The sequence below is a fragment of the Anomaloglossus baeobatrachus genome, chromosome 7, assembly GCF_048569485.1.
Source record: "Anomaloglossus baeobatrachus isolate aAnoBae1 chromosome 7, aAnoBae1.hap1, whole genome shotgun sequence".
Taxonomy (NCBI): domain Eukaryota; kingdom Metazoa; phylum Chordata; class Amphibia; order Anura; family Aromobatidae; genus Anomaloglossus; species Anomaloglossus baeobatrachus.
This window is the reverse complement of record NC_134359.1, coordinates 271,014,347-271,038,129: the sequence shown is the minus strand read 5'-3', so window position 1 is coordinate 271,038,129 and position 23,783 is coordinate 271,014,347. Positions and strand designations below refer to the sequence as shown.

The window sequence follows — 23,783 nt, the reverse complement described above, 5'->3', positions numbered from 1 at the left end:
CACTATTCCCTTTCAACACTCACTGATGTATGGGATCTATGACAACCAACAAGGACAACAGCACAGAAGTAAAGCGCAGGATAGCAGACACGCGACACACGGAGAGGCAGAGAAACACAGAGAAACAAACAAGCAAACAACCAAACAAGGCACAGAAAACATCAGCTGGCAAGGCTCTCTCAGAGTTCAGTGGAAACCCGCCAATAACCCAGTTTCTACTCACAGTGTACCATTTTGCGCGTTGAGGAGAGGGGAGATCAGATGTGGGGAGCATAAAGAGAAGAATAAGGTTCAACTCTTACCTGGCCAGGTGTTTCTGGTCCCCACGTCTGGTCCACTCCTCCTCTGAATGGCAAGATAGTCCACTGCATCCTGGGATTAGAAACACGGGTCCCTGTTCGGGCGCCAGATAATGTTAGGTTGACCTAACGGTCACAGCTGTTGCCAGCGATGTCCGAATGCAGAGAGGGTACCGGTGACCCCCCTCTGCCCTCCCTTTAGCCTTCAATGAAAACAGGCAGACACCGTTATACACGTAAAGGCTAGGAGACGTGCGGCTCCGAATAGAAACTGTATTATTTTGTTTACATTACAAGGTTATACAGATTTGATTAGGGCGTAACTATGCAGCATACATATTCATTAATCTACATTCATTAAGGCGTGGATTGCATATTCCCAGCAAGAGAAATTAATATAATGACTTATACTCTCATAACAGTCTATGACGTTTCTTTTTCCATAACAAGAATTTTTTTCAGTCGTCTTTAAGTCAAAACATTCTGCGTCCTTGAAGTTGGTCTCATAGTTTATTACGCAAATAAGTCTGGTTCGGTCTTGCCAGGGAGAATGAATTTCTATTATTTTCTAAGTCAGTGAAAAAGGTTAACTCTTTCCTCACAAAATATTGAACCAGCACTTTTGTGCACAGTACTAAGGTCCTTAAAATTACTGGTCACTATATTCACTTTATTTGACTGGCCTATTTATTTAAATTATTTCTTTATACTGTAGTATGATATGTTATATTTTTTTGTACCGGATTAATATGTAATCAATAATTTTTGACATTACTATTTTACTAATGTGACCCACTTCCATGTCCCTGGGTATTGTACAGTGGAATTTCTTCATAACTAAAAAATCTTGAATAAAAATTAATCTTCTAATATGATTTCTCGAGCTTTGTAATCTGATATACCCGTTTCAGATTGTGTTTATAGCAAATGATGAGAGTAGTAGTAAGAAAACTGGTGCCGGCATTCTGCAAGTAATGGTAAAGTGGGTTGTGTTTTAGTGCTCAGCGGCATTTTCAGCAGTGATCTGATCTTTCTCAGTGATTTTTTTTCTTTAAATCGTAGAGCTATATTTCTTGTGGTTTTATATTCATATAAAAAATATTTATTTGTATTTCTGAATCCTAAATTGTTCCTCCAAAACGGAAAAAGAAGCACAAACAGAGGGAAATACAAACTCCTTAACAGTTCTGAGTTCAGCCAATCAGCAGAGGAAAGGGCGGAGCTAATTGTCATCCTGTAAGAGACACTCCGGACACGCGTCATCTCCTCAGTTCTCCTTCTAGTCCGACCATCCTCTTTATAAAGGAGGAGTCGGTTACAGCTCATCACTTGTTCTGTTCTAAGTTTTCTGAAGATGTCTGGTCGCGGTAAAGGAGGAAAAGGTCTCGGGAAAGGCGGCGCCAAGCGGCACAGGAAGGTGCTCCGTGATAACATCCAGGGCATCACCAAGCCCGCCATCCGCCGTCTCGCCCGCAGAGGAGGCGTCAAGCGCATCTCCGGCCTCATCTACGAAGAGACTCGCGGAGTCCTGAAAGTTTTCCTGGAGAATGTGATCCGTGACGCCGTCACCTACACCGAGCACGCCAAGAGGAAGACCGTCACCGCCATGGACGTGGTGTACGCGCTGAAGCGCCAGGGCCGCACTCTCTACGGCTTCGGAGGTTAATTCTGCTCTATTCTGTCCTCACAACCCAAAGGCTCTTTTCAGAGCCACCCACATCTACCTGAAAGGCTACAATGTCCTGCTGCAGTGGGGTGACCTGAGGGCAGATTTCCTGTGTCCTGGTGAATGCTGTCCCCTCACTGATCTATCATGTGGCTGGTCATACATGTAACAGGGGTGTATGATGGGGGTGGTATAGCCGAAGATGGATATATCTGGGCACAGTCCATATCCTGCTGTGCTCCGGGTTCTGTGAGATGAATGTGACGATTCTGTTTATTTCAGGATCAGACCCGTGTGGGTGATCGGGTACAGCGAATATTCACCAGGAATAACGCTGTATGAGGCAGATGGATAGAAAGACGAACTGTATCGGGTTTGTCTCCTATGTAATCACCGCGTCTTGGGCACTATAGTCTCGGATCAATGGCGGCCACAGAAGATTAATAACCATTCAGTACAGTAATGGCGGATCACCTTCCATCCAGAGCGATCACCGTGTGCGGGGGCAGCAGGTCTGGAGGACAGGACTGCGCTGTATCCTGAGTATTGTAGAGCTGCCCCAGAATATTATCTCCCCTATTTGCAGGTTTTGGCGGGAAATTCACAACTAACAACGGATCTGTGAACAGCCAGTCACCGAGAAACATCCTCAGGCGCCGACCCATGGCCGGTACAAGTGTGCCCTCAGGCTCCGACCCATGGCCGGTACAAGTGTGCCCTGCCCGGATTAACTCCAATTCTGATGAGCGCTCTTAATGAAATCTTGGTTCTATATATATATATATATTCTGAGCTACAACAGATTTGAAATTCCCGCTCAGTGCTGACGGTTTCTTCTGTTCCTTTTCTGTAAGACGTGCTCCTGCCTTCTTTGTCCTGCTGCTGTGGGGTGAGCTGCCTGCCGATCTCCTGTGAATGCTGCAAGCTCTCACTGATCTATCATGTGGCTGATAATTCAGAAAACACCGTGGGTATAGTCCAGTACAAGAGTCTCTTGCCTGATTAACTCCTTAGTGGCCGCGTATCGTCCGATCTCGCTCCACGTGTTCTCACAGTTGCGGCGAGTTCACCCCCACATTCTGAGAACACTCGAGGTGATCGGGCAGATCTACACTCTGTCCACAGTTCCGGCTGCGCAAGATTGTGGCCCAATTAGCGGGGAAGTTTGTGACTTATGTAAAATTGCTTGTTTGTAGCCGCACTAAGTTGTATGAAAGCTTGGCGTCTCCACTTCACTGCAAAGAAATTACCGCCCTCGGAAAGAACCTCCATCCCCTGTAAATACTGAGCGCAGCTATATACACTATAGAATTGTGTGTCCAGAATAAAACAGCAGCACCATATGATCTCAGCTCTAGAGCAGATCAGCCCATTTATTTCACGCCCTGAATATCTGCTCTGAAGGAAACGCAGCACAGGAGTGCAGATCTACAGATATCTATACACCGCCTTGTGCTCTGCTTCTATCAGACAGTTCGATAAGTGCGGACATTGGCCGATATCAGCGGCCCCAGCTCTGATGAGGATGATGTGGTGGCTCTTAGAAGAGCCTTTGGTTGTACGGACAGGTGACGGATGAGTGGCGCTCACTTGCTCTTCTTGCCGCTCTCGCTCTTCTTGCCGCTCTCGGTCTTCTTGGGCAGCAGCACGGCCTGGATGTTGGGCAGGACGCCTCCCTGGGCAATGGTCACCCCACCCAGCAGCCTGTTCAGCTCCTCGTCATTGCGCACAGCCAGCTGCAGGTGACGGGGGATGATGCGGGTCTTCTTGTTGTCCCGGGCAGCATTGCCGGCCAATTCCAGGATCTCAGCAGTCAGATACTCGAGCACAGCGGCCAGGTAGACCGGAGCGCCGGCGCCCACTCTCTCGGCGTAATTGCCCTTGCGGAGGAGCCTGTGCACACGACCGACTGGGAACTGCAGTCCTGCCCGGGATGAGCGGGTCTTCGCCTTAGCTCGGACTTTGCCTCCTTGTTTGCCGCGTCCAGACATCGCTCTGATCTTCTCTCCAACAGCTCAAAGAAAAAACCAATTCTCTTGTGATGACTTGTCTCTCCTCATTCGCTTTTATCAGGTGCTGCCCCGCCCTCCCTTCTCACCATTGGATGGATCTGAAGTTGCCAGTGGAGCGCAGACTTGTGGGAACACCAATGAGATGCAGCGGGCGTAGCCTATGGCACTCCCAGATATATACTGTACAGAAAGCTGTATATATTATACACAATACTCTATACACTTTGCAGACAACTGTATATATTATACACACTGCTCTATACACTGTGCAGACAACTGTATATATTATACACACTGCTCTATACACTGTGCAGACAACTGTATATATTATACACACGGCTACATACACTGTGCATACAACTGTATATATTATACACACTGCTCTATACACTGTGCAGACAACTGTATATATTATACACACTGCTACATACACTGCAATACAAATAAACGAAAATAGACACTAGAGTTTAACAAACAAACACATCATATATATTCCTATATTTGGTTTGTTTTTATATCCTAAAAAAAAAATGGGTGAGCTCTTTACTTCGTCTTTCACCTCTAATTCTTCTTTATTATCCTTTTTCTTCGTCCTCATCATCCTCCTCTTGATCTTCATCGTCATCTTTATGTTGTTTTTTTTTTCTCTATCTAGTTTGCCTTTAGACAGATACAATGCCATATCCTTCTGCTTCTCCTTCAGTTTTGATGCTTTCTTCTGGTAAGGCATCTGGTCCTCTGATGAAATGTTGTTCACATCTCTCCTTGCCTTGCAACGTCCCCAATGGTCAGACCTGGCTGCTGTCCTTTGACTTCAGGATGGAAATCGGAGCAAACAATAAGTAAATAGAGGGTTGTCTCTTGGCTGCATTTGGGTCCTTAAAGTTATTTTTTTCTCTCTTTTTGGTGACATGTAAGCTCACGTTTCTCTGATAATGAACCGTGTCAGCTTTCTCCATGTCTTCAAACCTTCTCTTCTCTTTAGCAGAGTCTTCCATCGTTCGTTGCACTTCTTGGAGAATTCGGCAAAGTTCACAGGAGCATCATGAAAATGCCTTGTGCTCTTCTCTGCAAGTCTGCACAAAGTAAGCATAGGAGGAAATTATACTGTACACGCTGATGTATATATTGGAAACTGCTTAAAAAAACTGTCCAAACTGGTGTGTATAGATTACACTGTTGCATATGTTATACATAATGCTCTGTATCCTGTACACAATAGTGCCTACACTGTACAGTGCTGTACACATTGTCCACTGTTGTATATATTGTACACATTGCTTTATATAATGATAATGAACACACTGCAGCATATACTGTATACATTATACATTATAAGCCGGCCTCCAGCACAGAGAGGCAGGCAGCCAGCCGGCCGCCCGCAGAGAGAGGCAGCCGGTCGCCTGCAGAGAGAGGCAGCCGGTCGCCGGCAGAGAGGCACCCAGTCGCCCGAAGAGAGAGGCAGCCGGTCGCTCACGCAGAGAGGCAGCCGGCCTCCCGCCCCCGCAGAGAGGCAGGCGGCCGGCCTCCCGCCCGCGCAGAGAGGCAGGCGGCCGGCCTCCCACCCCCGCAGAAAAGCAGGCGACCGGCCTCCCGCCCGCAGAGAGAGGCAGCCGGTCGCCCGCAGAGAGAGGCAGCCGGTCACCCGCAGAGAGGGGCAGCCGATATCCTGCAGAAAGGGGCAGCCGGTCGCTCACGCAGAGAGGCAGCTGGCCGCCCCCCGCACAGACAAGCAGCCGGCGCCCGCACAGAGAGGCAGGCGGCCACCCGCCCGCACAGACAAGCGGCCGGCGCCCGCACAGAGGGGCAGGCGGCCGGCCGCTGGCATAGACAAGCGGCCGCCCTCCCGCACAGAGAGGCAGGCGGCCGCCCGCCCGCCTGCACAGACAAGAAGCCGGCGCTCGCAAAGAGAGGCAGGCAGTCGGCCACCCGCACAGAAAACCAGCCGGCGCCCGCACAGAGAGGCAGGCGCCCGGCCGCCCGCACAGAGATGCTGGCACCCATCTGCCCGTAAAGAGAGGCTGGCACCCGGCCGTCCGCCCGCACAAAGGCAGGAAATTAACTTCTTACCTCTCTGCGGCGCCCCCCCCTGAAGCATGGCCGTCGTCGCACATGCCTAAAGCCGGCCATGTACACTGTGCAGGTAACTGTATATATCTTACACACCGCTGTATAGCTTGTAATAGAATAAAAAAACGGGAATAACAGTTTTAAAAACAAATCGCACATATTTGATTTTGGTTCTGTTAAAAAATAGAGAGCTGTCTTCGTCTTTCTCCTCTAATTTGTTTTCATCATCCTCCTTGTATTTTTCCTCTTCCTTCTCCTATTCATAATTGTCTTCATTATCCTCAGCTCTCTTGCCCTTTTCCACTACACGCTGCTGAATACAATGTACACACTGCTATATACAGTTTATATACTGTACACACTGCTGTGTATACACTGTCCACATTGCTATATGTACTGTATACCCTGCTATGTAAACGCTGCATACTGCTGTATATCATGTACACATTGCTGTACACACTTATGGACACTTATAAAGCTGCTGATCTGTGCTGTGCAGTATATACAGCTGTGCTGTGTGCGGATTGAGCATTTTGCGTCTTCGCTTCTTCCTCAGTATTTCGCCGTTTGCACAGTAGTTGGTGTCAGATGCGTGATTAATATTTCCGTGATTACACAGGGATTTTTCTGCTTTTAGATGATGGAGTGAGTCGCATTGTGAAGTCATCGCCTCATCCCAGCTCTTCCCACCAGAAGTGTAAATTACACTCACAGGTATTAAATGGCGCATCATCCGTGAACTAAAAAACTGCAGGATGTAAGAGTGATTTCCGCTCGGCGGCAGTGAGACGCGAACTGCGTTCCATTAGTCACATGACAACGGAACCAGCGCAAACAAAATTAGCCGCCGAGTGGGAGTCGCAGTCCTGAACTCTACAGACATGCGCACAACCTCGTGAGAGAAATTCACATCGGGACAGTAAGATAAATGTGGATTTTAATCATTAAAGAATAACCTCACCTAATTATATACATAAGGAGCCCATCTATAAATAGGGTAGCTAAATTTTAAGGGACCTCGTTCATTGGGCTGATACAAGTGCAAAATATATTAAGGTGTATTAAATATGAATGCGGTGCATAAATATGAATACAGGACAGATATCAACACACAATAATTGTGTGTTTAAACAACTCCCCATATGGGGACCACAATCCCATAGTTGCTCAATATGTGATGAAATAAATATATTTAAATGTATTAATTAATGTACAAGTAAAATATATCTTTGTACCGCGTTAGCCAGTAGAGATAAAAAAAATTGTTTAAAAGAACTGAGAGTCCTCAGTGGTTGATACCTATTAATGGCTAACTGAAAAGATGGAAATAATTGCAAGCTTTCGAGACTACTCAGGTCTCTTCATCAGGCATGGTATAACACAAAATCTGAAGAGTCACATATTTATACACAACAGGACATAGAAAAGTGCAGTAAAAAAAAAAAACAAAAAACAACCAAGTTATATAAAACAGAACTAGGGGAGGGGAGACAGGACAACAGCTCAGGACAAGGATGAATTCTCACCGCCACACAATTAGAGAAAAAAGGATGGATCTACCTGTGGCCAAACATTTCTGTAACCCAGACCACAGCATCATGGACATGAAATTGCTGGTATTGAAATGAAACTTCAAGTCCCAGAGAGACAGGAGACTATGGGAGTACAAACTTATGATGACCTTTGACACATTCAGAGTAGGAATGAATGTGTCTCATGGATTCATGTCTTTTTACATCAGTTAAGAGATGTGCTCCTCTGACCATCCGAGCGTGTCACAGCCTGGACCAGACCCTTATCAAAGGACAATAAAACTTTCACACTGAACTGCAGCAAAATTTATGGCCACAACAGTTTGCCCCCCTGCCATAGTGATAGTTCTGTTTTATATAACTTGGTTGTTTTTTTTTTTTTTTTTTTTTTTACTGCACTTTTCTATGTCCTGTTGTGTATAAATATGTGACTCTTCAGATTTTGTGTTATACCATGCCTGATGAAGAGACCTGAGTAGTCTCGAAAGCTTGCAATTATTTCCATCTTTTCAGTTAGCCATAAAAGGTATCAACCACTGAGGACTCTCAGTTCTTTTAAACAATTTTTTTTAATTAATGTAGTTATAAGTAAAAATAAAATTAAATCAAACAATTTATTGAAGTGATATTATTGGGAGTGATGTGCTGTAGAGTGAGTGATTGGTTTGAACAGTATAAATGTGATCAAATCCCTGAATCAAGGGGTATAAGGTAATAACTGTGTACAATATGATAAAAAAAAATCTTCATGTACCTCAATTCTTCATTTAAAGGGAACCGGTCACCAGGTTTTTCCCTTATGAGCTGCAGCCACCACCAGTGAGCTCTTATATACAGCATTCCAGAAGACTGTATATAAGCGGGGTGGCCTTAGGCTAAATGGCGCCCTGTGCCAAATTACCCTTTGGTGCCCCCAGACCATAGTTTCAACACAATTACATAGTGGTGATAACTGTAATTGTTGAATTATGTGTCTTCTCAGATCAGCTGAGCTGTCACTGAGGTTACCCGCTGCGGGTAACCTCAGTGACAGCTCAGCTGATCTCACGGCTGTCTTCATTAGCTTCGTGGAGGTGACCGGAGCGGCGGTGTCTTCTGCAGCTCCTGTCACCTCCATGCAGCAGCGCTGGATGCGACGCTGGACCATCCTGGAGTACGCCGGACATGGAGGGCTTTTTGGGGCTGATTAAAGTAGTGAACCAGGGTACATGTGTGTGTTTTTTATTTCTAATAAAGGATTTTTTCTGGTGTGTGTGTGTTTATTTACTGAAAAAAAGGGCATATATATATATATATATATATATATATATATATATATATATATATATATATATATATATATGTGAGAATCGGGTTTTAGCCGCGCTAAGAAACCACTGTTGCCAGGATGTAGTTTATATTAAAAAAACTCTTTCTTTATTACAGCATCCAACGCGTTTCAGAGACATAAGCCGTCTCCTTCTTCAGGGAAAAAGAGAATACATGCATAGTACACAGGCCAGTTACTTATAGAGGAGTTCAATACGCCATGCTACCAGCTATGACGTCAATGCTCTCATGGTAACGGAGTGACTCATAAACACGTGAAAAATACAGAGGAGGAGTATTTGTTACTGAGTACAAAGCATATAACGGAGCATTGAAGGAAATAAATATATAATAAATAAAATATAAATGTAAATGTAACATGGATTTTTAAAAATGGGAGAACATTGACCCAAAAATATACATGTATTATGTAGGGCTTGACTTGTTCTGCCAACATACAATTTACCGCAAGAACATTCTATTAAGTATACAATATAGCTTGATTGACATGACAGTCTATCCTTTATTTTAAATGATTCAACGCCATTGGAGGAGTAGAAGGAGGTCCTGCCATGGCAAATGCTTTTGCAGCATAGGCATTTACTAGAACCACATCTGTATGAGCCTGCTAGAGTATGGGATTCGGACTGTGCTGCTTTTGATTTTAATCTGCTTGGTGCTAATATATTTTTTAACGTAGGGGCACGCCTGAAGGTAATTCCCGGAGTGGAGGGTATTACGGATTTGAGAAAGGGGTCACTCTGCAAAATCCCCCAATGTTTCAGTAAAATATTCCTTATTGCTAAATTGTCACTGCTATATGTGGTGATTATGTTTAAACTCCAATCCTGTTCCTTTTGTGTTACCATGTTTTTTTGTGCCCCACGAGTTTTGAGCGGGGCATTGGGAACTTGCTCTGTGTCTTTGCGCAAGCGCCCTTCACATACCTTTGCTTTCCAGGAATTCCTCTAACATTTTGAGCTTCTAATTCTTAAACGTAATGCACACTCTCCACAGAATCAATGAATTCAGAAATATTTATTTCCCTTACAAATAAATAGTTGTCAGAGACATGGATGTGCACTAATCACTCAGTACTCAACAGAGTGAACTTTTTGAGTTCGAGAATCACAATAAGCACACGCACCTGTCATCATATGGATGCGCTCTGAAAAACCAAACACCACACATTTTTCATGTATATTTTTGGGTCAATGTTCTCCCATTTTTAAAAATCCATGTTTCATTTACATTTATATTTTATTTATTATATATTTATTTCCTTCAATGCTCCGTTATATGCTTTGTACTCAGTAACAAATACTCCTCCTCTGTATTTTTCACGTGTTTATGAGTCACTCCGTTACCATGAGAGCATTGACGTCATAGCTGGTAGCATGGCGTATTGAACTCCTCTATAAGTAACTGGCCTGTGTACTATGCATGTATTCTCTTTTTCCCTGAAGAAGGAGACGGCTTATGTCTCTGAAACGCGTTGGATGCTGTAATAAAGAAAGAGTTTTTTAATATAAACTACATCCTGGCAACAGTGGTTTCTTAGCGCGGCTAAAACCCGATTCTCACATATATATATATATATATATATATATATATATATATATCTATGCCCTTTTTTTTCACTAAGTCTTCACGGGGCTGCTGCTGGAACCACGCGGACACTCATATGCTTTACAAGGGGTTGTGACTGGCACAACCGCTCCAGGTGAGTGTATTTTTCTACATCCTTACACGGTTAATACCGGGTAAAACCCTATTTGCGCCTTTTCTCCCCCCTTTCAGCTGTGTTTATTTACTGTAATTTACAGATTAATCATGGAGGGTGTCTCATAGACGCCTGACATGATTAATCTAGGACTTATTGGCAGCTATGGGCTGCCAATAACTCCTTATTACCCCGATTTGCCAAAGCACCAGGGCAAATCGGGAAGAGCCGGGTACAGCCCCAGAACTGTCGCATATAATGTATGCGGCAATTCTGGGCGGCTGCTGACTGATATTGTTAGGGTGGGGGGCTCCCCATAACGTGGAGCTCCCCATCCTGAGAATACCAGCCTTCAGCCGTATGGCTTTATCTGGTTGGCATTAAAATTGGGGGAACCGCACGCCGTTTTTTTTTAATTATTTATTTATTTATTTTACTGCACAGTATAGACACGTCCACCGGCTGCTGTGATTGGGTACAGTGTGACACCTGTCACTCAGTGTGGGGGCGTGTCTCTCTGCAACCAATCATAGGCGCCGGTGGGCGGGGAAAGCAGGGAATAGGAGATTGTTTAATGAGCGGCTGGCTTTTTCAAAATAGTAAAAGCCGCCGCAGCAGTGTGAATGCCGTGCAGCGCTGCGCCGGAGATCGGGGAACGGTAAGTATGAGAGAGGGGGGGAAACTGACCGACAGACTGTGAGAGAGGGACAGACAGACAGAGAGACCGACAGAGAGACAGAGAGACCGACCGACGGACTCAGGGAGATTGACCGACATACACAGAAATAGAAAGAATAGCCGACATCACTAGAAATAAAAACACCAAACGGACACGGACTATAGGTAGATGCATACGTGTTTACTAACGTGTGTGCACATACCCATAGACTTTCATTGTGTCCACGTGTGCGTGCTCCGTGCAGATAACGGACATGCATCCGTGCAAAACGCAAACACATACGGATCACGGACATGCACACACGGACATAATGAAATAACGGACGTGTGACCACAATCATAGATTAACATTGGTGCACGTTTGGCCGTTTCTCCGGTATATACGGAAACGGACCAAACACGCACGTGTATCACGGACGTGTGAAGGGGGCCTCAGACTGTATATAGAACAGACGCCTCCAGCTCCGTCCTCAGTGGTTTCCTCACAGAAGATTATTTTTGTGGTTTATTTCCGCATCACGCGATGGCAGAGACCGCACCAGCCGCCGCTCCTCCTGCCGCCGAACCGGCCGCCAAATCTAAGAAGCAGCCGAAGAAATCCGGGGCCGCCAAGAAAAGCAAGAAATCCTCCGGTCCCAGTATCTCCGAGCTGATTGTTAACGCCGTTTCCGCCTCTAAGGAGCGCAGTGGGGTCTCTCTGGCCGCCCTGAAGAAGCTTCTGACTGCCGGAGGCTACGATGTAGAGAAGAACAACAGCCGGGTGAAGCTGGGCGTCAAGGGTCTGGTCACCAAAGGCGTCCTGCTCCAGGTGAAGGGCAGCGGCGCCTCCGGATCCTTCATCATATCATAGTATCATAGTATCATAGTTTTAAGGTTGAAGGGAGACTCTAAGTCCATCTAGTTCAACCCGTAGCCTAACATGTTGATCCAGAGGAAGGCAAAAAACCCCAATGTGGCAAACAAGTTCCAATGGGGAAAAAATTTCCTTCCTGACTCCACATCCGGCAATCAGACTAGTTCCCTGGATCAATACCCTGTCATAAAATCTAATATACATAACTGGTTATATTAAATTTTTCAAGAAAGGCATCCAGGCTCTGCTTAAATGTTAGTAGTGAATCACTCATTACAACATCATGCGGCAGAGAATTCCATAGTCTCACTGCTCGTACAGTAAAGAATCCTCGTCTGTGATTATGATTAAACCTTCTTTCCTCAAGACGTAGCGGATGCCCCCGTGTTCCAGTCGCAGGCCTAGGTGTAAATAGATCTTTGGAAAGGTCTCTGTACTGTTCCCTCATATATTTATACATTGTGATTAGATCTCCCCTAAGCCTTCGTTTTTCCAGACTAAATAACCCCAAGTTTAATAACCTGTCTTCGTATTGCAGCCCCCCCATTCCTCTAATAATCTTGGTCGCTCTTCTTTGCACCCTCTCCAGTTCAGCTATGTCCTTCTTATATATCGGTGACCAGAATTGTACACAGTATTCTACGTGCGGTCGCACTAGTGACTTGTACAGAGGTAGAACTATATTTTTTTCATGAACACTTATACCTCTTTTAATACATCCCATTATTTTATTAGCCCTGGCAGCAGCTGCCTGACACTGTCCACTAAAGTGAAGTTTACCATCCCCCCATACACCCAAGTCTTTTTCTGTGTCTGTTTTACCCAGTGTTCTACAATTAAGTACATAATCATAAATGTTATTTCCTCTACCCAAGTGCATGACCTTACATTTATCTACATTAAACTTCAATTGCCACTTCTCAGCCCAATCCTCCAATTTACATAAATCTCCCTGTAATATAAAATTATCCTCCTCTGTATTGATTACCCTGCAGAGTTTAGTATCATCTGCAAATATTGAAATTCTACTCCGCATGCCCCCAACAAGGTCATTTATAAATATGTTGAAAAGAAGCGGGCCCAATACTGACCCCTGTGGTACCCCACTATGAACTGAGACCCAGTCCGAGTACGTACCATTAATAACCACCCTTTGTTTCCTATCACTGAGCCAGTTTTTAACCCAGTTACACATATTTTCCCCTATCCCCATTATTCTCATTTTATGTACCAACCTTTTGTGTGGCACCGTATCAAAAGCTTTTGAAAAGTCCATATACACAACATCCACTGCATTTCCCTGGTCCAGGCTTGAACTTACCTCTTCATAGAAGCTGATCAAATTAGTTTGACAGGATCGATCCCTCATAAACCCATGTTGATACTCTGTCATAAGGTTATTTTTCTTGAGATACTCCAGTATAGCATCTCTCAAGAAACCCTCAAGGATTTTACCAACCGTAGAGGTTAAACTTACCGGCCTATAATTTCCCGGCTCAGTTTTTGTCCCCTTTTTGAATATTGGCACCACATTTGCTATGCGCCAGTCCTGCGGTACCGACCCTGTTATTAAGGAATCTGAGAAGATTAAAAATAATGGTCTATCTATCACAGAACTCAATTCCTGTAGTACTCTGGGGTGTATGCCATCCGGGCCCGGAGATTTGTCAACCTTAGTGATTTCGAGGCGGCGGCGTACTTCCTGCTGGGTTAAGCAGGTAATATTCAAGGGTGAATTTATGGCATCACTGGTCATGTCATCTGCCATGGCATTTTCTTGTATAAAAACCGTAGAAAAAAAGTCATTCAGCAGGTTGGCTTTACCCTCATCCCCTTCCACCATTTAACCAAGACTATTTTTAAGGGGGCCAACACTATCGCTTTTCAGTTTTTTACTGTTTATGTAGTTAAAGAATATTTTAGGATTATTTTTACTTTCTCTCGCAATGAGTCTCTCTGTCTCAAACTTAGCTAACTTAATTTGCTTTTTACATATTTTATTTAATTTTCTATAATTATATAATGCCTCATCACTACCTACCCTCTTTAATTCTTTTAAGGCTTTCTGTTTTTCTTTTATTGCTTCCCTTACAGCTCTATTTAGCCATAGGGGTTTTCTCCTATTTCTAGCATGTTTGTTCCCATAGGGTATATTTTCTGCACAAGCCCTATTCAGGATGCTCATAAAAGTCTCCCATTTGCTTTGTGTACTTTTATTACTTAGTACATCATCCCAGTTTATTGCACTAAGATCATCTCTCAACCGTTTAAAATTTGCTTTCCTGAAGTTTAGTGTCCTTGTAGCCCCTCTACTATACATCTTACTAAAGAATACATGAAAACTTATTATTTTGTGATCACTATTCCCCAAGTAACCCCCAACTTGTATATTTGATATGCGGTCTGGCCTATTGGTTAGTACAAGGTCTAGTAGTGCTCCCCCTCTTGTGGGGTCCTGTACCATTTGTGAAAGGTAATTATCTTTCATTGTTATCAAAAATCTATTTCCTTTGCTGGAACTGCAAGTTTCTGTTCCCCAATTTATATCAGGATAGTTAAAGTCCCCCATAATAATTACCTCTCCGAGACTCGCTGCTTTATCAATTTGCTTTATGAGGAGATTCTCTACCTCTTCCATAATATTCGGCGTCTTATAACACACCCCTATCAGTATTTTATTATTCATTCTCCCCCCCCCTTATCTCCACCCATAGGGACTCTACATTCTCAGTACCCTCACATATGTTGTCACGCAGGATGGGTTTTAAGGATGATTTTACATATAGACACACACCTCCCCCTCGCTTATTTGTACGGTCATTCCTGAATAGGCTATAACCCTGTAAATTAACAGCCCAGTCATAGCTCTCATCCAGCCATGTCTCTGATATCCCCACTATATCATAATTTTCTTCCAACAATATTAATTCTAATTCCTCCACCTTATTTGTGAGGCTTCGGGCATTAGTGTACATGCACGTTACGTATGACTCTGTACCTATATTCCTGCTTACTGTATTGACTGTCCTAACCCTTCCCCCCCGTACCACCCCCAATTTCATTACTTGTGCCCTGGTCACTATCTGCACTACATTCCCCTTCTATAAAGTGAATACCCTCGCCCCCCATTCCTAGTTTAAACACTCCTCCAACCTTCTAGCCATTTTCTGCCCCAGCAGAGCTGCACCCTCCCCATTAAGATGCAGCCCATCCCTAGCATAGAATCTGTAGCCAACTGAAAAGTCGGCCCAATTCTCCAGGAACCCAAAACCCTCTTTCCTACACCAATTCTTGAGCCACCTGTTAACCTCCCTGATCTCTCTTTGCCTCTCTGGTGTGGCTCGTGGCACAGGTAGTATTTCCGAAAATACCACCTTTGAGGTCCATGCTTTAAGCTTACAACCTAATTCCCTGAAATCATCTTTAAGGACCTTCCACCTACCTCTAACTTTGTCATTTGTGCCAATATGTACAATGACCGCTGGGTCCTCCCCAGCCCCTCCCAGTAATCTGTCAACCCGATCAGCGATGTGCCGAACTCGAGGAAGACAACACACTGTTCGGCGATCCCTGTCTTTGTGACAGATTGCCCTATCTGTCCCCCTAATAATTGAGTCCCCCACTACCAGTACCTGTCTTGCCTGCCCTGCACTCCTATTCCCCCCCTTACTGGAGTAGACACTCCTCTGGCGTTCAGAGGTCATGCCTTGCTGCAGCAATGCTACCCCTGTAATGACATCCCCCTCATCTGCCAAGTTTGCAAACCTATTGGGGTGTGTCAGTTCAGGACTAGCCTCCCTAGCACTTTTCCCTTTACCCCCCTTTCTAACTGTCACCCAGCTACCTACCTCACCGTCCTGCCGCTCCCTACTACGATCCTCCCCCACATCTGACCCAGCAAGCTTCTGCTCAGTGAGCAGCACACTCCTTTCCATATTGCTAATGCATCTCAGAGTTGCCAGCTGCTCATTTAGATCCAGTATCTGGGCTTCCAAACGTGCTACTTGCGCACATCTCGAACAACAGTATGCACCCTCGAACGGCTTTTCAAGGACTGCATACATGAGACAAGATGTACACTGGATCGCATTAGCAATAGTGGAGCACATTTTCTAATGGGGATAGCACTAAACAAATGTTAAGTAATTAAACAACTAAATACAAACAATTCTATTCACACTTACTTTTGCTCACACTTTGCTCACTCACGCTCACAATGAAGAAGACAGGCTAAAATTTGCGCGCCGCTAGGCGCGCGGCTTTCAGAAGTCTTCCTTCCGGCTGTAACGGCCAAAACCCGGTTCTCCTTGAGCTCGCGGTGACTCTTCACTTATCCCAGAAGGCACTGGGAATATGCAAATTATCCTCGCAAGACTCCTTCCCTGGCTTTCAGAAGTCTTCCTTCCGGCTGTAACGGCCAAAACCCGGTTCTCCTTGAGCTCGCGGTGACTCTTCACTTATCCCAGAAGGCACTGGGAATATGCAAATTATCCTCGCAAGACTCCTTCCCTGGCTTTTCCTTCAAGCTGAACAAGAAGCAGGAGACCAAGGACAAGGTGGCCAAGAAGAAGCCAGCAGCTGCGGCCAAGAAACCCGCTGCAGCAAAGAAAGCGCCCAAATCTCCTAAGAAGCCCAAGAAGGCTCCGACCGCGGCCAAGAAGAGCCCGAAAAAGGCTAAGAAGCCCGCAGCTGCCAAGAAGGCGGCAAAGAGCCTCAAGAAGAAGTCCGCGCTGAAAACCCAAGAAGGTGACAAAGAGCCCGGCTAAGAAGGCGGCAAAACCCAAAGCTGCCAAGAGTCCGGCTAAGAAGGCGGCGAAAGCCAAGAAGCCCGCAGCTAAGAAATAAGCTGCAGCCGCCCTGATACTTCCTCACAAAGGCTCTTTTCAGAGCCAACACCTTGTCCCGGCAGAGCTGTGATCAGGAGCGGACATTGTATTTTCATTCTTCCGCACAGTGTCGCCATCTACAGGATCCCGCACACTGGTGTCACTATAATGAGGGTTATTTCCCCGGCTCTGGCGCTGTATTCCCGCCACATCACGTGTGCAGCTGATCACACCCCGGCCGCGCTCCTGCAGGTCACAGCAGCGGGAGTGATGCGCGTGTAATGAGCTCTTCTGTCGCTGCTCCCTTACAGCAGCGGGAGTGATGCGCGTGTAATGAGCTCTTCTGTCGCTGCTCCCTTGTGAGCGCAGCTTGGAGCCTACAAGTCACATGTACCCGCATCATCAGATTTTGGCGCCGGGAACCTAGAAACCCGCGTTAGGATGTGTAGGAGGAGGGGGAGCGGCGCTGTACAGCTCTGCGGGAATATACACAGGCACATCGGCGGCTCCTGTAACACCCGCTGCTCTGATACAGACACTACCCAAAAGGGGGAGCTGCAGAAACCCCACTGCATCTGTAGGGCGGGATTACTAGCCCTCAGGCTCCGCCTCCTGTGAGCAATGATTGGTCGCGGACATCACACCCTATTAGCGGCTCCTGTTATTTTCTGAAATATCCAATGGGGTATCCTACATGAAGCGGGAAAACGAGCAGCAGAGTATAAATCTGCTCTCTGCGCTGCTCCTCATCACATCTGTTCTCTCCTCTACACTGAGCTATGGCCAGAAATAAGCAGACCGCTCGGAAATCCACCGGAGGGAAAGCTCCCCGCAAGCAGCTGGCCACTAAGGCCGCCAGGAAGAGCGCTCCCGCCACCGGCGGAGTGAAGAAGCCTCACCGCTACCGGCCAGGCACAGTCGCTCTCCGTGAGATCCGCCGGCACCAGAAATCCACTGAGCTGCTGATCCGTAAGCTTCCCTTCCAGCGCCTGGTAAGAGAAATCGCCCAGGACTTCAAGACCGATCTCCGCTTCCAGAGCTCGGCCGTCATGGCCCTGCAGGAGGCCAGCGAGGCTTATCTGGTGGGGCTGCTTGAGGACACAAATCTGTGCGCCATCCACGCTAAGAGGGTCACCATCATGCCCAAAGACATCCAGCTGGCCCGCCGCATCCGTGGGGAGAGGGCTTAGATCTGTCCTGCACCCCGAGTACAACACAAAGGCTCTTCTCAGAGCCACCACATCCTCCTCATCAGAGCTGCTGCCGCTTATATCCTCTAATGTTTCCTACTAGTGTCTGCACCAGTCTGTTTATATAGTAATGTCGGTAACTATCTACAACCATCCTCCATTTCCGCGATTACTGCGGAGCTGGAAGGCAAAGCGTGAAATAATCGGATTGATCTTGGTCCATATCACTGAGATCAGACACGTGCGAGCAGTGAGTGATAAAGTAAATGTCACCCATTAATGCAGCTGTAGGTGACCGCCCGTGTGTGCAGGTACATAGCGGTCTACAGCTTAGATCTGTTCCGATCATCTCAATATCCGTCTTATCACCACCACCAAGTTCACTTTGAAGAGCTGATCCTTCACATGTTCCTGATATTTTGCTCGGAGTCGTTTTGTTTTAAGTATTCGGGGCTCTGTAGAGATAATCTGTCGACACACGGCCACTAAGGGGTTATATGAAGGAGGAACCACATGTATTGGGTTCTGGTTGTCGCTGTTTCGGGGGACATTCGTCGGGCGTACTATTACCGGCCCCTCTCCTCATATACAGGCAGCAGGGTTTTCTCTGGTGTTCTGAGCAGTTCCCACACTTACAGAAAAATCATATGGTCGCACAGGGCCGGCGTCAGCACCCGGCAAACCCGGGCAAATGCCGGGGCCCTGGAGAGCCGGGGGGGCCCACTCGGCCTCGTCAGTTCTCCTGTCCCTTGGCCGGGGCCCACTCGCCTTTACAGTTCTGCGGTCCCTGGCCGAGTTCCGGGGACCGCAGTCCTCGGCAGCAATCTGCGGCGCCGTCACTTTAAGGCGCGCAGACATCCTGGTTTGAATTTCATCTGTGGGCGGAGCTACCGCCTTCTCAGTCCCACAGATGAAGGAGGCGAGCTTCTGTCCGGCGCTGTGTGGGCCCCCTCTCCACCGTGACCTAATCGGGTAAGTGCCCTCCCCGCCTCCCCATTATGGGCCCCGGTGAGCTGCTTCTAACCCCCCAGATGTATGCCCTGGCCCTTGCCAATCCCCCCCGCCGATTCCGCGGGTGCTGTACCCACCGAGCCGCGGGTGTGGGCCCCGCCGAGCTGCGGGTGCTGCCGCGGGTGCTGTCCCCGCCGAGCCGCGGGTGTGGGCCCCGCCGAGCCGCGGGTGTGGGCCCCGCCGAGCCGCAGGTGCTGTCGCCGCCGAGCTGCGGGTGTGGGCCCCGCCGAGCCGCGGGTGCTGTCGCCGCCGAGCTGCGGGTGTGGGCCCCGCCGAGCCGCGGGTGCTGTCGCCGCCGAGCCGCGGGTGTGGGCCCCGCCGAGCCGCGGGTGCTGCCGCGGGTGCTGTCCCCGCCGAGCCGCGGGTGTGGGCCCCGCCGAGCCGCGGGTGCTGCTGCGGGTGCTGTACTGCCGAGCCGCGGATGTGGGCCCCGCCGAGCCGCGGGTGCTGCCGCGGGTGCTGTCCCCGCCGAGCCGCGGGTGTGGGCCCCACAGAGCAGCAGAGTTGTGTGCATTTGTCTGAATGTAGCAGAGTTGTGTGTGTTTGTCTGTATGTAGCAGAGTTGTATGTGTTTGTCTGTATGTAGCAGAGTTGTATGTGTTTGTCTGTATGTAGCAGAGTTGTATGTGTTTGTCTGTATGTAGCAGAGTTGTATGTGTTTGTCTGTATGTAGTAGAGTTGTGTGTGTTTGTCTGTATGTAGCAGAGTTGTGTATGTGTTTGTCTGTATGTAGCAGAGTTGTGTATGTGTTTGTCTGTATGTAGCAGAGTTGTGTGTGTTTGTCTGTATGTAGCAGAGTTGTGTGTGTTTGTCTGTATGTAGCAGAGTTGTGTATGTGTTTGTCTGTATGTAGCAGAGTTGTATGTGTTTGTATGTAGCAGAGTTGTGTGTTTGTCTGTATGTAGTAGAGTTGTGTGTGTTTGTCTGTATGTAGCAGAGTTGTGTGTGTTTGTCTGTATGTAGCAGAGTTGTGTGTGTTTGTCTGTATGTAGCAGAGTTGTATGTGTTTGTCTGTATGTAGCAGAGTTGTATGTGTTTGTATGTAGCAGAGTTGTGTGTTTGTCTGTATGTAGTAGAGTTGTGTGTGTTTGTCTGTATGTAGCAGAGTTGTGTGTGTTTGTCTGTATGTAGCAGAGTTGTGTGTGTTTGTCTGTATGTAGCAGAGTTGTATGTGTTTGTCTGTATGTAGCAGAGTTGTGTGTGTTTGTATGTAGCAGAGTTGTGTGTGTTTGTCTGTATGTAGCAGAGTTGTGTGTGTTTGTCTGTATGTAGCAGAGTTGTGTGTGTTTGTCTGTATGTAGCAGAGTTGTGTGTGTTTGTCTGTATGTAGCAGAGTTGTATGTGTTTGTCTGTATGTAGCAGAGTTGTGTGTGTTTGTATGTAGCAGAGTTGTGTGTGTTTGTCTGTATGTAGCAGAGTTGTGTGTGTTTGTCTGTATGTAGCAGAGTTGTGTGTGTGTTTGTATGTAGCAGAGTTGTGTGTGTGTGTGTTTGTATGTAGCAGAGTTGTGTGTGTTTGTCTGTATGTAGCAGAGTTGTGTGTGTTTGTCTGTATGTAGCAGAGTTGTGTGTGTTTGTCTGTATGTAGCAGAGTTGTGTGTGTGTTTGTATGTAGCAGAGTTGTGTGTGTGTTTGTCTGTACGTAGCAGAGTTGTGTGTGTTTGTCTGTATGTAGCAGAGTTGTGTGTGTTTGTATGTAGCAGAGTTGTGTGTGTTTGTCTGTATCTAGCAGAGTTGTGTGTGTTTGTCTGTTTGTAGCAGAGTTGTGTGTGTTTGTCTGTATGTAGCAGAGTTGTGTGTGTTTGTCTGTATGTAGCTGAGTTGTGTGTGTTTGTCTGTATGTAGCAGAGTTGTGTGTGTTTGTCTGTCTGTATGTAGCAGACTTGTGTGTGTGTGTCTGTCTGTATGCAGCAGACTTGTGTTTGTGTGTGTGTGTGTGTCTGTCTGTAAGTGTATATGACTGTATAGATTTGTCTGTTTATATGTATTTTTGTGAGTTTGTCTTTAAATATGTATATGTACGTGTTCGTATCGGTGTCTGTGTGTGGATGGGGCCTACTGGGACTCTTCCGCCCGGGGCCCACAAAAACCTGGAGCCGGCCCTGTGGTCGCATAACGATCCCACCCAATGTCTGGACTGGCTGCGGCTCTCCAGGCCGGAGCTTCTATTTCTAATGATAGCACCGAAGAAACAAGTGGGGTATCATGCAAAACAATGACAAATATTTATTTCGGTACAAAAAGCATAAGAAATATAAATATGGAAAAAATGACATTCAGTCTGGTAAAACCCCCTAAAGACCTGTGTAATTATATATGGGTAAGTAATACACTGCTGACTAAGTCATAAGAATTGTAGTTACAACCATAAAGTAATTTCATGTAATAATGATTGACATATAAAGTGCTACAATGCAGGAGGAATTTTTTTGCGATAAAACAGGGATTACATACTAAATCAAAATAGAGTTTAAATCAATGCAGTGATAAATATCCAGCAATGCAAGGGTCTGGATCTGGCAACAAAACCCCTACAAACCTATATAATTACATGAATGGTACATAGGTACTACCCTGCTAAAAAAAAAACACATAAAAACAATTCTAACAATTGTAGTCACAACCTTGTAGTCATTCCATCATATAATAAGAATTGATTGTCATATATAGTGCTACGATGCAGGAGGATATGTTTTTGCAAAAAAACAGGGATTACATACCAAAACAAAAAAAACCAACTTCCCTCACTTCTGGTCTGATGAAGCCTGCTCTGTGACACGGAAAATGCGGTTACCTCTCCTGTGGGACTCCAGACCCCTGCATTGATTTACATTCTATTCTGTTTTGGTATGTAATCTTGGGATTTTTTGCAAAAATTCCTCCAGCATGGTAGCACTTTGTATGTCAATAATTATTATTTGATGGAATGACTGCATGGTGTGACTACAATTGTTATACCTTATTTTTAGCAGGGTAGTACTTACCTATATACCATTCACGTAATTATATAGGTTTGTAGGGTTTTTATTGCCAGATCCAGACCCTTGCATTGCTGGCTATTTATCCCTGCATTGATTTAAACTCTATTTTAATTTAGTATGTAATCCCTGTTTTATCGCAAAAAAATTCCTCCTGCATTGTAGCACTTTATATGTCAATAGTTATTATTTGATGGAATGACTAGTTACATGGTTGTGACTACAATTGTTATGACTTTGTCAGCAGGGTGGTACTTACCGATATGTAATTACACAGCTCCTTAGGGGTTTTCCTTTGCCAAAAGTCTATTGCATCTGTCATCTTTTCCTCTTTTTTACATATTTGTATCTCATATGGTTTTTGTACCCAAATAAATATTATAAGATATCGTATTATTAAGATGCCCCACTTTTTTCTCCGCTTTTTTTTGCCAAATAATTTATTACTGGTTTTGCAAACACCCCATGGGTAACCAAACAGGTCTCCCTGAGGTCATAGGGGAAGAAGTTATATCAAAGGCTAGAAAAAAACAATGGCAGAAGCAGAAAGGGCGGTAAATTCAAGCTCCTTAACAGTTCCGTATTCTACCAGTCAGCAGAGGAAAGGCGGAGTTCTCCTTCTGCAAAACTAGCGTCATCTCCTCAGTTCTCCTTCTGGTCCGACAATCCTCTACATAAATTAGGAGTCGGCGGCCATTCATCACTTGTTCTGTTCTAAATTCTCTGAAGATGTCTGGTCGCGGTAAAGGAGGAAAAGGTCTCGGGAAAGGCGGCGCCAAGCGGCACAGGAAGGTGCTCCGTGATAACATCCAGGGCATCACCAAGCCTGCCATCCGCCGTCTCGCCCGCAGAGGAGGCGTCAAGCGCATCTCCGGCCTCATCTACGAAGAGACTCGCGGAGTCCTGAAAGTTTTCCTGGAGAATGTGATCCGTGACGCCGTCACCTACACCGAGCACGCCAAGAGGAAGACCGTCACCGCCATGGACGTGGTGTACGCGCTGAAGCGCCAGGGCCGCACTCTCTACGGCTTCGGGGGTTAATGCTTATGCGCCCCCCCCCCCATTCCCCCCAAGAAAAAAAAAAAAAACACAAAAAACACCCACAAAGGCTCTTTTAAGAGCCGCTCACAGATTCTGAGAAGAAGCTACAGCTGCTGCGGAGAGGGACGGGAAATCGGCGCTGCGCTCGATCACTGCAGGTTCCTCTGCTTTGGCACTAAGAAGTTGCTGTCTGTGGATAGATCGCGTCTGTGGACGGAGGCAGAGACCTGCTTAGTGCTGATTGGCTGAGCATCGAATGATTCCCTGGCTGCTTTTCTCTCGTTCTTTGTTCTCTGATCCGCGGTGTCAGCGGGAGGGGCTCTGGCTCAGAGTGAAAATTAAATATGTAGGTTGTATTCAGCACTTATGATGATCTGTACTATTAGCGGGCGTCCAGCACTATATGGGGGTATATTGCATTACATTGAAGTGCAGAGCCCTTTATGATGAGTAGAAAGCTCTGTATGGACGTTATACAGCCCTCTATAGCAGTACAGAGCACTATTGGGGCCCCCGAAAAAAACATGCGTTAAAATGTGACAGCCTAAATAATCTCACCGCTGTACTGTATACTCCATAATGTGCTGTATATCTATA

General features: G+C 46.2%; 4 protein-coding genes and 1 pseudogene across 4 annotated transcripts; 3 read left to right on the top strand and 2 right to left on the bottom strand.

Annotated features, from left to right (window-relative positions):
• The first annotated feature begins 1,653 nt into the window (after nucleotides 1–1,653).
• LOC142246227 (histone H4) lies at nucleotides 1,654–1,965 on the top strand. Its single transcript, XM_075319263.1, has one exon. It carries the CDS (start codon nucleotides 1,654–1,656, stop codon nucleotides 1,963–1,965), a length of 312 nt encoding a protein of 103 aa, XP_075175378.1.
• Nucleotides 1,966–3,551: 1,586 nt separating this feature from the next.
• LOC142246228 (histone H2A type 1-like) lies at nucleotides 3,552–3,956 on the bottom strand. The gene has a single exon (XM_075319264.1). The coding sequence runs from the start codon at nucleotides 3,954–3,956 to the stop codon at nucleotides 3,552–3,554; it is 405 nt and encodes a 134-aa protein (XP_075175379.1).
• Nucleotides 3,957–4,552: 596 nt separating this feature from the next.
• LOC142246712 (high mobility group protein B1 pseudogene) lies at nucleotides 4,553–9,862 on the bottom strand (annotated as a pseudogene).
• Nucleotides 9,863–17,746: 7,884 nt separating this feature from the next.
• Nucleotides 17,747–18,157, top strand: LOC142246711 (histone H3-like). The gene has a single exon (XM_075319770.1). The coding sequence runs from the start codon at nucleotides 17,747–17,749 to the stop codon at nucleotides 18,155–18,157; it is 411 nt and encodes a 136-aa protein (XP_075175885.1).
• A 4,717-nt stretch (nucleotides 18,158–22,874) lies between these two features.
• On the top strand, nucleotides 22,875–23,186 carry LOC142246226 (histone H4). Its single transcript, XM_075319262.1, has one exon. The coding sequence runs from the start codon at nucleotides 22,875–22,877 to the stop codon at nucleotides 23,184–23,186; it is 312 nt and encodes a 103-aa protein (XP_075175377.1).
• The last annotated feature ends 597 nt before the right edge of the window (nucleotides 23,187–23,783 follow it).